The 13,966-nt window shown below is 52.3% G+C and overlaps 1 protein-coding gene across 2 annotated transcripts in view; it reads right to left on the bottom strand.

The window, feature by feature from the left end:
• Nucleotides 1-10,419: 10,419 nt before the first annotated feature.
• The window catches only part of BLM (BLM RecQ like helicase), a 75,125-nt gene continuing 71,578 nt past the window's right edge, over nt 10,420-13,966 (bottom strand). For both annotated transcript variants that reach the window (XM_059678387.1, XM_059678389.1), the window contains one exon: nt 10,420-10,741. In XM_059678387.1, coding sequence (XP_059534370.1) covers nt 10,564-10,741 — 178 coding nt within the window. In that variant the 3' untranslated portion in view covers nt 10,420-10,563. The remainder of the gene's footprint in view (nt 10,742-13,966) is intronic.

Genomic DNA, 13,966 nt, shown 5'->3' with positions numbered 1-13,966 from the left:
CTGTGTCCTCATTCTGCCCCATTAGCCTGGTGACAGATATCAGGAAGCCCATAACAACCCCTTAATGGGTCCACCTCTTCCTCATTTCAGGGCCCACCGCGCCCCAGCTGCCTCAGAAAAAATAAAGGACTCTCTCCACAGGTTGTGGTGAGGACTATTTCCTGGAAAGGCACGCAAGCAGCGCCAGCGCTCAGTAACGGAGGCACTGGGCTCAAAACAGATCCGTTCCACCAGGTACCAAGAAATAGTTCACTGGAGACTTTTGTGAGGAGCTGAGAAAAGGAACCTCACATACAGAGGCGATTTTTTTCTCTCTAGGACAGTGATGGCGAACCTTTTGAGCTCGGCGTGTCAGCATTTTGAAAAACCCTAACTTAACTCTGGTGCCGTGTCACATAGAGAAATTTTTTGATCTTTGCAACCATCATAAAACAAAGACTTATATTTTTGATATTTATTTTACATATTTAAATGCCATTTAACAAAGAAAAATCAACCAAAAAAATGAGTTCACGTGTCACCTCTGACACGCGTGTCATAGGTTCGCCATCACTGGACTAACCTGACCCATCAGACACGGTGCAGCTGGGGAGGAAGTACGAACTCTGGATTGACCTCAGGCCGCTTCTGCAGCAGACACTGAACACGTCACCCAGGTTCACGGGCTTCCTGGGGGAAGGAGACAGGCCACGTGGCCACCAATGTCCCACAGGATCCCTTAATGCAGTGGTTCTCAACCTTCTGGCCCTTTAAATACAGTTCCTCATGTTGTGGCCCAACCATAAAATTATTTTCGTTGCTACTTCATCACTGTCATGTTGCTCCTGTGATGAATCGTCATGTAAATATCTGATATGCAGGACGGTCTTAGGCGACCCCTGTGAAAGGGTCGTTCGACTGCCAAAGGGGTCGCGACCTACAGGTTGAGAATTGCTGCCTTAATGGGTCCACCTCTTACTCGGGCAAATGCCATGTCATGATATGATCCTTTGAGGACTCCCAGACAGGGGGGCAAGGCTGCCTGGCCAGTGTGGCTCAGAGGTTGAGCGTCGACCTATGAACCAGGAGGTCGAGGTTCGATTCCCGGTCAGGGCACATGCCCAGGTTGTGGGCTTGATCCCCAGTAGGGGGCGTGTAGGAGGCAGCTGATCTGTGATTCTCTCTCATCATTAATGTTTCAATCTCTGTCCCTTTCCCTTCTTTACTGAAATCAATAATATATATGTATATGTATATGTGTGTATATATATATATATATATATATATATATATATATATATATATAAAGTGACCAAATTATTATGACCACCCCATCAATACAATGAAATGAATTAGTTATGCAAATAATAATAAAACCTTTAAGTATTTGCTTAGGAAGTTTTTAATATTCAGTATTTTTGGAAGTATCAATGAAGTACTGATGGGGTGGTCATAATAACCTGGCCACTCAGTGTGTACACACACACACACACACACACACATATTAAAAAAGAATAAAGAAAGGCTAAGAGCAGCTCAGGGCTCATGTGGCTGAGGAGGGACAGAGCCTGGACTCACCCGTTCTGCAGGTCCTTTGGCCATTTTTTGCGGGAGCTGCACTATGGACTCCACACGCCCTCCCACGTCTGATTCTTGGCCTCTATGGCCACCCGCCACGTACTCCATTCGCTGGGTGTGTGTTGGGGCAGGTTCGCTCACTGATCCGCGAGTCTTATCTCCCTGACAACATTGCAGACAGTTGGTTATTATGGCTAATTGTCATCACATTTTTGCCAGAGGCTATACACTTCCTAATCTGCTCTCACCGTTTTCTTGTGTGAAGTTCTCTCCTCACTTTGGAGAAAGCCTGGCCCTCATGGGAGGCGATGCAGATCTGAGCTGCTCCCATCTTTGGCTCCGTGTCTTGGTTTTGGAAAGGCCCTGGTATTTGTGGGCATGGCTGCACTGTCCAGGGAACCTGGTAGAGCCAGTTTAATGAAAGCCGTGACCCCTCTTCCAGAAACCTGCACAGACACACAAAACCAGTGCATACAATTTAAGGGTTTATACACCCTCTCATGCCTATCTTTTGATCACCCAGGGGTCTGGATTGAGACCTCCTAGGATATGGGGTACCATTTGCCGATCTCTGATATCTAGATGCTTAGGATGGTTTGAGAGCTGGGTGTGGCCATGCCTGAAGGAGGCTTCTTTTTCTAAGAGGGATCTTACAAAAGGATGAATTCGAGAATGGCGAACCCACTGAGTGAAAACTATGTCCAGTTCACTCGCCAGTCAACTTCTGCACAAATGTGTGCAACAAACAACTAATATGTAGAGTGGGTCTACGCTATAACAACAGCTCATGCTAGGAGAGTGGCAGGCACTGTGCTACATGCTGACCACGCAGTGTCTTGTTAAATGCTCATAACCAATCCCATAAATCCCATAGGGTTATGCTATTATGATCTCTGAGGAACAGAGAAGTTAAGTAACTTACTCAAGGTCACACAGTAAGCCAACTCCACTGGCCTTTACTCTCAAGCACTCTGACTGCAGAGCCACAGTCCTCCTGCCTATGACCTGGGGACACTCACAGCTGGGGGAGGCTGGCCCCATGCTGTTCTGAGACTTTGTTCCCAGTTGGGCCGCTGGGACCTATTGGATCTAGGTAGAGAGCCGGCTTTAAGTAAACACAAAAGACATGTGTTTCCAGCCCTAGACGGTGTGGCTCAGTGGAGAGTGCAGGCCTGCAGACCAAAGAGTCCAGGGTTTGATTCTGGTCAAGGGCACATGCCTCGGTTGCAGGCTCCTCCCAGGCCTGGGTCCCCATCAGGGCGCATGCGGGAGATAACCAATTGATGTGTTGCTCTCAAATGGATGTTTCTCTCTGTCTTTCCCTCTCTCTTCCACTCTCCCTAAAAATCAATGGAAAAATATCTTCGGGTGAGGATTAAAAAAAAAAAAAAAAGATGTTTTTCTGGAAAGCCTCTGTAACACATTGGCACCCCACGCCCCCTGTCAGGGAGTCCTCAAAGGATCATATCATGACGTGGCATTTGCCTGGCCTGGCAGGGAGACAGAACTCCACTCTCAGGCCAATTTGGGGGCGGGGAGGGGGGTAAGATGACCCCATGTGACCCCACAGGCTGGCGAGGCCTGGGAAGTGTCAGCTTACACTCATTCCTGCCGGTCCTGCCTCCAGTTTACTCCGCAAAGCGCCTGCTGGGAGCAGAGGCTCTGTTCCCGCTTCCTGTGGCCCAGTGTCCCTTTAAGATGCACACTGCGGCTGGAGGCGGCTTGGGAGCCCCGGCTTTCTCCTGACACCAGACCCTTCCCTGCAAACGCCCCCCCCCCCCGCCCCCGAGCAAGGCTGTTCCACATCCTGAAACACCTTGTCGACAGTTCCATCTCACCCGACCGCAGAGCGCGGCAGCTTGGCCGTCGTGGGAAGCCAGGGATATAGGAGCAGACACCTCCCAAGGCCCAAAGCGAGAATTCCCAGAAGCCGAGGTTCGCACTCACCCTGAGGGCTGACACCTGCTTCCCTTTCTCTGCTGAGGCCAGTGGTTCTGAACACGTGGGCCGAGGTGGGGCGGGCAGCAGCATGGGCAGGCAGCTGGCTGGGCGTGCAGGCCCTTGGGCCCCGGCAGGCCCGCTGACTCCGAAGCTGTTAAAGCCACTGCCTGGGCCTCTGCCCTCTCGGCTGGGAATGTGAAGCTCTGGGCGGGAAGGACTGAAGTTTGAATTTCACCCCCGCATGCATCTTGGTCCCCCCAAAGCCTTCCCCCCACAGGAGTGGACGCCAGGTACAAAGGAGGCCAGGGAGCTGGAAACCAAAGCTGGTGGCTGTGCAAGTCTTAGCACCTCCAAACGACTAAATGGGGACATCGGGGTTTCTGAGCATAAGACATGATAACCCAAAACACACACACACACACACACACACACACACACACACACACACACACGGAAATCTAAGTGAATACTGAGGCCACGTTCACTTGTCTGGGGAAAGCCAACGTTAAGTGGTGATGGGGCGAAGCCTTCAGTGACCAGCCTGCCGCTGTGCTCCACAGGCCTGGCACTGCCACGCGTGCTGCCAGAGTCTACGGCGCAGCAGGCCCCAGGCGCTGCCCCCATCCTCCCCTGGGGAGGACAGTCTAGGCCAGTGGTCTGCAAACTGCGGCTCGGCAAACCGCTGCTCGCGAGCCACATGCGGCTCTTTGGCCCCTTGAGTGTGGCTCTTCCACAAAATACCGACTTCTGTGCATGGGCCACGAAGTTTCAATCGCACTGTGTGTGCGCGCCCGCACGTGGTATTTTGTGGAAGAGCCACACTCAAGGGGCCAAAGAGCCGCATGTGGCTCGCGAGCCGTGGTTGGCCGACCATGGGTCTAGGCAGATGCCGTCAGGGGTTCCCTTCATCTACCCCACCATCCAACAAATGCAGTTAGGCACTGCTGTGAGGCGGGCCCGCCCGGCCACAGACTCCAGCTCAGGCCAGTGGAGGAAGGGCAGGACCTGTGGGTGGGGGTCCTTGGAGGCTGGCTGCCCCCCCTTCCCCTGTGCTTCCTACTGTGCTCCCCAGTGTCACTGGGCAGGTGACCCAACCCGGGACACTTGTCCCCTCACAGTGAGGGGGTGGCCAAGTGAGGGAGTGTTGCTTTCTGCCAGGAATAGGGTCCCCGAGGTGGCCCCTGGCTTTATTCTGATCATAAAAATGACACAGAGCTTGTTGTAAAAATCAGAAAAGTAAAAATCACCGCTCTCAATATTTCAGTGAGCAATAGCTCCCTCCCCCCCCCCCCCCCCACACACGGACACACACATAGGCAAAGTCACAAATAAAATCTTTACTAGCCATGTTGTCTGTAGCCTTTTTTTTTTTTTTTTTTAAAGGAGCTGTCTTTTACGAGACATAACTGCTGAGCGCCCTGTGTGTGCGCGGCCCTCCCTGCAGCCCACGTGCGGACCGGGGTCCCGGCTGGGCTGCGTGGCAGCAGTGGACAGTGGCATGTCCTGCCAACAACTTGCTGTGGGGGACTTCCTGGGTCAATAAGAAGCACAGTCATCCCATGCTCTTCAGTAAAAAATAAATTGTTACAGAGTTAGCTTTGGGGTGTGGGGGGGAAGTGTGCAGTTGAGAAATTACTTGCCAAGCGTGGAGGCAGTGACTGCGTGCATGCGCACTCCATACATTGTAGGAGAGCCTCTGTCCAGAGGGCTGAGATAGGACCTGGAGCAGGGCCCCCCACTCAGGCAACAGAGCGTCCTCCTGACTGGGAGGGACAGGGACTGCTGGTCTCAGATGAGGAACATCACCTCTTGGGGTGTCTTCAAAGCATGAGACAGCCCCACCCTCCCCCATCTCCCCTCCCGGGCCAGTGGGCTCTGTCCATTCCTGTCACCTGTTACCCTGAAGGCTGCTAGGACTCCCGCTGGACAAATGAGAGCCTGCTGCCCGCTTGCAGGCGTCCAGCCCCACCCTCTTCAATCCCTTTGTGACCCAGGGTCAGAGCAATTTTTCTAATTGCTCGGATCAGACCTTGTCTCTCCTGTTTCGGGGCCTCCCCTGGGGACCAGTTCACATTCCTCAGCTGGGAGCAATTCCACAGGCTCATCTGCCCGCTCCAGCCTGTCCTAATCCCTAGGCCAGTGGCCGGCAAACTGCGGCTCGTGAGCCACATGCGGCTCTTTGGCCCCTTGAGTGTGGCTCTTCCTAAGCCTTAGGAGTACCCTAATTAAGTTAATAACAATGTACCTACCTGTATAGTTTAAGTTTAAAAAATGTGGCTCTCTGCCGAAACCGGTTTGGCTCAGTGGATAGAGCGTCGGCTTGCGGACTGAAAGGTCCCAGGTTCGATTCCGGTCAAGGGCATGTACCTGGGTTGCGGGCACATCCCCGGTGGGAGATGTGCAGGAGGCAGCTGATCGATGTTTCTCTCTCATCGATGTTTCTAACTATCTCTCTCCCTTCCTCTCTGTAAAAAATCAATAAAATATATTTAAAAAAAAATGTGGCTCTCAAAAGAAATTTCAATTGTTGTACTGTTGATATTTGGCTCTGTTGACTAAATGAGTTTGCTGACCACTGCTCTAGGCGGTCCCCTCACAGGCCCTGCTCCCTTGTATCTCCAGCCCTTTATCTCTGCACTTCCCTTTTGACTAAAGTCTCCTCTTGTTCTCAACTCGTCCCCACTCTTCAAGGCTCCAACTTCACTTCCTGTAACCCCCAGACTGGACTGGGTCTCAACTGGGGGCTCCCACTGCACCCCAACTCCCCGATACCGCTTCTGTTCTTCTCCCGGGGGGTTAGAGCGTTGGCTGTTGCCCTCGCTGACTGTGACCTCACCGAGGACCAGGGCTATGCCTGGGTCTCCGTGTCCTGGCCACCAACTGTTAATGGACCAAAAGAGTGCTCACAGCCACTTTGGGAGGCAGGGACCTGGCATGATGTTCATTGTACGGATGAGACGCTGAGGCTCAGAGGCCTGAGCTTGCAAGGATCACTCAGCTAGTTCGGAAGGAGCAGGGTCGCTGGGCTGGGTGCTGGGAACGTTGGGGACAGGCGGCGCGTGGTGTCTGCTCACAGCGCGCGTGCAGTCATGCAGGCGGCGAGTCGCAGTGGGGCTCGCGTGGGCGGCCTGTGTCTGGCACGAACTGTTAAACCACGGCCGCCGCAGACACTCACGCTGCTGTCTTGAGGTTACAGGGTGACTGCCTCCCGGGTCACGAGAGGCTCACTGCCGCTCGCTGAGAAGGCCTGGGGGTGCTGGGTGCGAGCGAGACTCCAGCCATAGGTCTGTTTCTCAGAAGGGCTTCCTTCCAGGTTGAGATTTCTTTAAAAAAAAAAATAAATAAACATTTTTTAAAAAATTGGTCTCAGAGAGGGAGAGGTAGAAACATCAATGAGAGAGAATCATCGATCGGCTGCCTCCTGCACGCCCCACACTGGGGATCGAGCCTGGAACCTGGGACCCTTCAGTCCGCAGGCCGATGCTCTATTCACTGAGTCAGACCAGCAAGGGCAGGTTGAGATTTCAAAGTCTGTTAACGGAAGCTCTTCAGCTCCTCTCTGACTGCAGTGAAGGTCACCACTGAGGTTCATGGCTGTTCTGTCCCACGAAGGGTCCCCATGGGAGGCAGGGACCTGCGAGCTTCACCGGGGTCTGACCCTCGTGGGGCCTCAGGCTTCTGGCAGAGACCGAGTACGGGGCCCCAGGACAGGCTGAGGGATGCCTGCGGCCTGTGTGGGGACCCACAGGGACAGACAGCGGGGCTGAACTGCATCCTGAGCAGGTCTAGACCTAGGGGCCATCAGGTCACTGAATCTTCTGTGGGAGGTAGGGCCATGCTGTGATGACGCCAACACCCCATCTGCCACACCTGCAGGCCACGGGACCCAGCCTCTGGCCCTCATCCCTGCCTGGGGGGCGCCTCCTCTCCTGGGGGTTCTACCTTCTTGTCCTGTCCTCTCTGCAGTGACGGGGAGTTTGTCCCCTCCCTCCTTCCTCTCCCGCCAACAGAGAGCACGGGTCTCGCAGAGGACAGCTGTTGTGGGCTGGGAAGAGCAGGAAAATGAGGGCTTTCTAAAGGCTAACTTTATCCTAGCGACTGTGGTGCTGCCCTGCCCAGATGCAGAAATGGAATCTTTGCCTCGCAGCAACCAAGGGCTGAGCCCAGGGCCTGGAGCCCCTAGCGGGGCCGGCTCAGCCAGTGGGTCTCCGAGGACATCCCCCGAGCCGGCCTCTCTGAACCCTGTGAGGCCACAAGCGGCCGTGGCTGCTGCATGGGGGCGAATCTCATGGATTCCACCCTGGCCGCCATGGAGGGGGCCCGGAGCCCGGGGCTCGGTGAACCCCATGGCTGCTGCTTAGAGCTGGAGAGTCTGTGCTGGGACTCGGGGAGCCTCCCAAGGACAGGGCAGGCCTCTGAGCAGCTCCCAGCTGTGGGAGGAGAAGCAGCAGTTTCTTAAGAGCAAGGGGACCTGGACCACAGCCCCCGCTTCCTCTTCTGGGGAAAAACCGCAGCTCAGCTGGGCGGGAGAATTCTGAAGCTTGCCCCAGGGGCCTGCAGTGCTGAGCAGAGGGCCGCTGGGGCTCTGGATGGGAAAATGGGGGTGGGAGAGGAGGTTGGCTTGGATTCCTTATATTGTCCAAACTGAGGACTTCCGAGAATGAAAAGGCCCTGCCTTAACTGTTACACCAGGGCAGCAGATGTAAACTGGGACATCTCAGGGCAAACCGGGAGGTAGGTCACCCTCCTTACTACTGCTTCCTAGCTGTGTGGGCATGGGCCGTTACATAACCTCTCTGAATTTTTTGCAAAAAAAAAACACCCAAAAAGGCCAATATCCTGTGCTTGCCTCCCAGAGCTGTTGGGGGGTGAGGGGAAGAGAGATAAAAAAAGAGTAAATTAGGTGAAAGCTCCTAGAACAGCCCTTGGCATGGAGTAGGCTCTCCATGTTTCTCCTCTTCCCGTGAGGCAGTGGGTCCTGTCCCTGGGGTTAAAACAAGGACCTGTCAACTCTCGAGAGTGAGTTGCTGTGGTGGGAGAGGGTGTATGTAGCTGGAGTCAGATTCCAGTCCTCCCAGTGAGTTCCAGAGGGTGATGAGGAGGGTGGGCCAGTGAACCGCCCTCGGCTGGAAGCCCCGGTGGACTTGGCCCCGCCCCTCTTCCCAGGTGGTGCCCTCTGCACCCGCAGAGGGCCCTGACCAGGGCCCAGCCTGGAGCGGCTTTGCGGTCACCATCTTTGCGGTTGCCAGAGGCCCGGGTTTTGGTCGGGGCAAGGCAGTGCGCGTCGGTCTTCCCGCGATTGCCCGGAGTGGACGCAGACACGTTCTCCAGGGGATCTGTATTTTCTGTGCCCGCAGGAACTGAAGAGCCTGTTCCAACCCAGAAATTTTTAAAAAGAGCTGGGTGTTGGACTTGGCTCTGCCATTTGATCCTGGTCAAAGGTCAAAGGTCTCCAGGCCTCAGATTCCTGCTGGAGGGTGGGGATGAGTTAGTTCTGTCCTTGGGGATGTGATAAAAGATGGAGGTGACAGTGCTGGCTGCTCAAAGCTTCTACACTCCGTCACTTGGGGCTCCCACGGCACTGCCTTTACCCATCTCCCCCTTGCCTGGGAGCCCCTAGAGGCGGAGTGGACACTCCTGAGGGGCTCGCAGTCTCCACTGTCCCGGCAGATGAGGTCCTCAGTACAGGAACGAACGAATGAGGTCAGAGCCGGGGAGTGACTCAACATCTGTGACACCAGCTCTGTGCAGGGGCTGCCTGACCCCGCAAAGCCAGCACTCCTGTCGGTGGAAGGGTCTGACCTCCTGCCAGATGTCCTTGGGCACTGCCAGCTCTGCACGGTGGCCTCACACGGGGGGGGGGGGGGGGGGCACTGTCCCAGCAGCCTCATCTACTGGCTACTCTGCCCTCCATTTCCTTTCCTCACTCCAAGAAGGTTCTCTGGCCACTTGCCAGGACTTGCTGGAAGGTTGGTTTCTCAAAAAACGTCAGCTCTGGGAGGCACCCAGAGGCAACAGCGCGCAGCCCCCAGCGGACTCCTGTCCAGCCCGTCTCCTCCGTTACATGCGTCACACTAAGGTCCCAGGCGGCAGTCAGTAGTGTGCAGCTCCAAGGGTGGTCCCTCAGAGTGGGCGCAGGGTCTACCCCCATACCCAGTCTCCAGGCGGAGGCCACTCTGTCCTTAACACCTGTGGCCCAGCCAGGACCTCCCCAGCTCTACCCTCTTGACTGAGGTCAAGAAGTGGGACACCAAAGTTATTTACAGCTCAGAAACAAGATTTCTCCAAAAACGGGAGCTCCGATAAGAGGTGCCCAAATTCTACTTTAAGACTTTCTGGCCAACCAGCCTATTCGTGAAGGGTCTTATAGGGTAAGGCCCCCTAGTACCGAAGGATGACACCAACATTGAACATATTCTCACCAACTGAGTGTCTGACCGTTTTCTTGTTGTTCCCAGATGTTGGGATATTATTTAATGCTGACAATGCGATGGGCAAAACGAAATGGCACCTCACTGTGTTACTTTATATTTTTAACGAGGCAGATTGAGCGTTTTCCACAAATTTGTGGGCCGTTTTTATTTCTTCTTCTGAGAAGAGCCTATTCACACCCTTTTTTCTACTGGTCTGTCTTTTCTTAATGATTTACAGGTGCTCTTTGTATATTGCAGATATTACTCCTTTGTCATATTTTTCCCCCTATTTTCTGCCTGTCTTCTAATTTTGCTTACGCCTTCTACAGACAGTTTTACAACGTCCCATGCGTGTCTTTTCCTTCAGCTTCTGTGTTTCACGCGTGCTTGGAATTTCTCTCACCGAGATGATTCAGCTGCTGCTTCAGACATTCTCAGAATCAGCAGCCACAAGGCTTGCAGTGGCAGCAAATCATGCTTATTCAAAAGAAAATGTTTACTTTAAAAATAGAACTGTCACCCCAAGCATTTATTTAAGCATTGATACGGGTAAAAATTACAAATGGCATAACAAAAGTAACAGCTTTATATTCACAGATGGTCAGATGCTGACAAACAAGAAACAAGATCGCTGTACATTGAGATTTGGTTGTTAGGAAAATGCATATGTCGGCCTGAGGAACGGTCTGTTCACAGGCTTTGGTGGAGCCATAATCCCCAATTTTCTACTGACTCCTGCTGCCGCCTGAGAACCACGTGCAGTTGATGTTGGCCCGGGGATGCTGGAGGATTTAGTTTTAGGAGATATCCTTCTGCACGTGGTGGATCTCCTAAAATGTGACAAAGAAAATTGAAATGTTATATAAAACCCCCCAAAAAACAGTCTTTTTTTCCTCTTAACCTGAAAGAGCTACATAACCCATGGTTTTCTTTGGTCTGACGTGTCTCTCTGCCTGTAAGCCCCCTGGGTAAGGTCAGCTTCCTTTACAATTCAAGGAGGAAAGGACTCTGCTGTTCTTCAGGCGAATTTATCTCCCTAAAATGTCAAGAACTGTTCCTGAATTCTGTGACTTGAGGCCAAACCATGTGCCTTCGCTCCACCTACACCTTTCATAGCTGATAATCGGACCCCTCCCTTGGGACAACAGAGCCCAGATCTACTCTAATCGAATAAAGAAAGTATGGGTACCTTGTTTTAAGGCCCCAAATGCCTGGACAATACTCTGGAATGACTGTGCTTGCACAGTCCAGAGAAGGTGGCTGCGTGCATGGAGATGGGGGCGGAGCAGAGCTGAGCCTCTTCCTGCCCAGCCCCAGCCAGGGGAAGGCTGCAGATGGGGTTCCCTGGGGAGGCCTGCGAGGGCTCGGGTCTGGCGCGTCTCTGTCACCGCCACGTCGCCGGCAGCTTGCTGGATTGCCTACACCCCCAGGTCTGTGTTCTTGTACCTCCCACTCGCTGCCTTTACAGTCAGGGAAGAAGCCCTTGCCACAGCCTATCACAAAGTCCTTCAAGCACTTCACTTCCCTCACTGGCCTGAAGATAAGAGCTATTCTTTCCTCCTCCTTCCCACCCCCAATAAAATGTAAAATAAATAAATAAATAAAACCCCACAGGGCCATATGTTTACAAGGATAACAGCCGGCAGCATTCTCTAGAGAAGCCTTTTTCTTACACAAGTATTTCCTGCTGCTTTGTAACCAGGCTGAATTCATGCCCAACACGAATTCCACAGCATTGGGGCTGGCAAGTGGCCTCCCATCTCTGAATTCGGGGGCCACTGGTCTGTGGTAATGACATTCTGGTGGGACTAGGTCAAGAGTGGTTTTTCAACATTGTTCAACTCTTGCTCCAGGGCAGTATGACCACAGAACTGGCAAAGATGTGCTAACCTGGCCGAGCAGCAGCCTGAATTTCCCTATGCAGATTTCCTGCTGAGCTACTAAGTCCAGAGCAAAAACCTGCTGTTTCTGTTGATTTACAGAATGAATCTGCCAACAGCAGCCTCCATCTCACCCAGGCCATCCATTTTACTCCCACTTAGAGAGCTGGCAACACAACTTGGGAACAAAATTCGTTCATTGTGTGTTATTCTCAAGAGGTAAGGTTCCGGTAGGGTGGAGAGGTAAGGACCCTGGCAAAGAGCGATGTTTGTTCTGCCATGTGCAGACGCTCAACCAGGTGAGGAGTGGAACCGGAGGAATCCTTCAGAGAGGCTCTGGGGAAACGAGGAGAATGAAGCTCAGACACAAAGCGGCTGTGACAAAGGTGAAACAAAGTCACAAAACGGACTGGTTTTAGGCGCAGGGATCAGAGAAGAATCCCATCGGAGACACACAGGCTCATGAAAAACCAGCATCAAACTGGGGCTGGCTTTGGGACGGAGCTTTCCTTAAGGGAGCCAATGGCAATGAACACTTAAAACATGGTTTGCTTTGTTCTAACAAGTAAAAATGAAATCATAGCCATGGCTAAGGACTTTCCAGGGACTACATGCAGAAATGAAAATGCTCTGGGCCCTAGCTGGTTTGGTGCAGTGGATAGAGCGTCGGCCTGAGAACCAACAAGTCCCAGGTCGATTCTGGTCAAGGGCATGTACCTCGGTTGCGGGTCCTCTCCGGCCCGGACCCCGGTCTGAGCTCGTGCAGTTTGGTGCAGGAGGCAACCAATCGATGTGTTTCTCTCACATTGATATTTCTTTCTGTCTTTCCCTCTCTCTTCCACTCTCTCTAAAAAAAAATCAATAGAAAAATATCCTCGGGTTAGGATTAAAAAAAAAAATAATAATGCTCTGGGCAGGTGTGGGCGAGCCACTGTCCAAGCCCTAGCTGTAAAATTGAGACCAGGCTGGTTCAACCTTGCAGAAGTTCCCCAGGCCAGGCCTTAGTTTCCTCATCATCACCTCCAGGGGACTGGACCACATGCCTTTTAAGGACTCTTACTCTGTGTGGGCTCCTGAGGAAATGACTATTTCCCAAAACGAAGGGATAAATGAAGAAAATAAAATGTCCCCACCGAAGAACATCTGCTGGTCACTTGAGCATTAAAAACCACAAAATTAAACTAACATTTACTAATGCTTTTAATTTCTGTATCCTGGCAGAAGAATTAGCACAGGCAAGATGTTTGTTTATGGACTTAAGAAGAAAGTGACAATTTGGTAACATTTGCCTTCCCCTTTCTTCCCTCACTCAAAAAAAATTATTTTTTATTACCCAGAAGGAAGAGAGTGACAAAAAACTGCAAAAGAAAAAACACAACAGCTTGCAGAAATTTACTAAGGACTTCTTTCCCTTTTCTGTAAGCATCTCTGTGACAATATGCAGTTATCTGGGAGGCGGTCATCCAGGCTGCTGGGCTGGTCACGATCCCGCCAGACCTTACTTTCCTGGTGAGGACAGCGAGTGTCCTTGCAGAAGACAGGGAGAGGGGCTGTGTGAAGCAGTGCAATGATGAAGAAATACGGACGCTGCCCAGATCATCACCCAGCACCTGACAATACTACCTTTGTTCCCCCGGGCGTGCTAACAGCGCCCACAGCAGGTGAGTCCCCGCCCGGGGGTAGGCACGTGTAGGAAAGGGAGGATGGAAGCCATTTGCGCAGTCTCTCGGAGCCTGGCTTGCCTGAGCTTTTGATTTGCCTGTTGTGGACTCTGCCCTGCTGCCCTGCAGACTGGGAGGGTGGCTTTCCCAGGTTTGGATGAATGGCAGGGAGTGTGCAGGGAGTGGAGGCCCGCAGATCTGCGGCAATACAAGGAGTACAGCAAGTACTGACAGAATCATGAAAGTAAGGAGGAAACAAAAGCTTCTGTTTATTCAGCTCGTATATGATTTATAATATTTTAGGTGGAAAAGACTCTTAAAAAGAGCAATTATAAAAAAATTTTTTTCTAAGTCAAAATTGGAGTTTTTACAAACTAGAAAATTTTAGTGATAATCAACTTAGGAGTGGATTATTTTTAAAAACTGAAGCAGCCCGGCCAGCATGGCTCAGTGGTTAAGTGTTGACCTATGAACCAGGAGGTTGCGGTTTGATTCCCAATTTGGGCACATGCCC

This window comes from Myotis daubentonii, chromosome 21 (genome assembly GCF_963259705.1).
Source record: "Myotis daubentonii chromosome 21, mMyoDau2.1, whole genome shotgun sequence".
In the NCBI taxonomy this organism is placed as follows: Eukaryota; Metazoa; Chordata; class Mammalia; order Chiroptera; family Vespertilionidae; genus Myotis; species Myotis daubentonii.
Note: the sequence above shows the minus strand (reverse complement) of the source record. Positions and strands in the feature narration are given on the sequence as shown.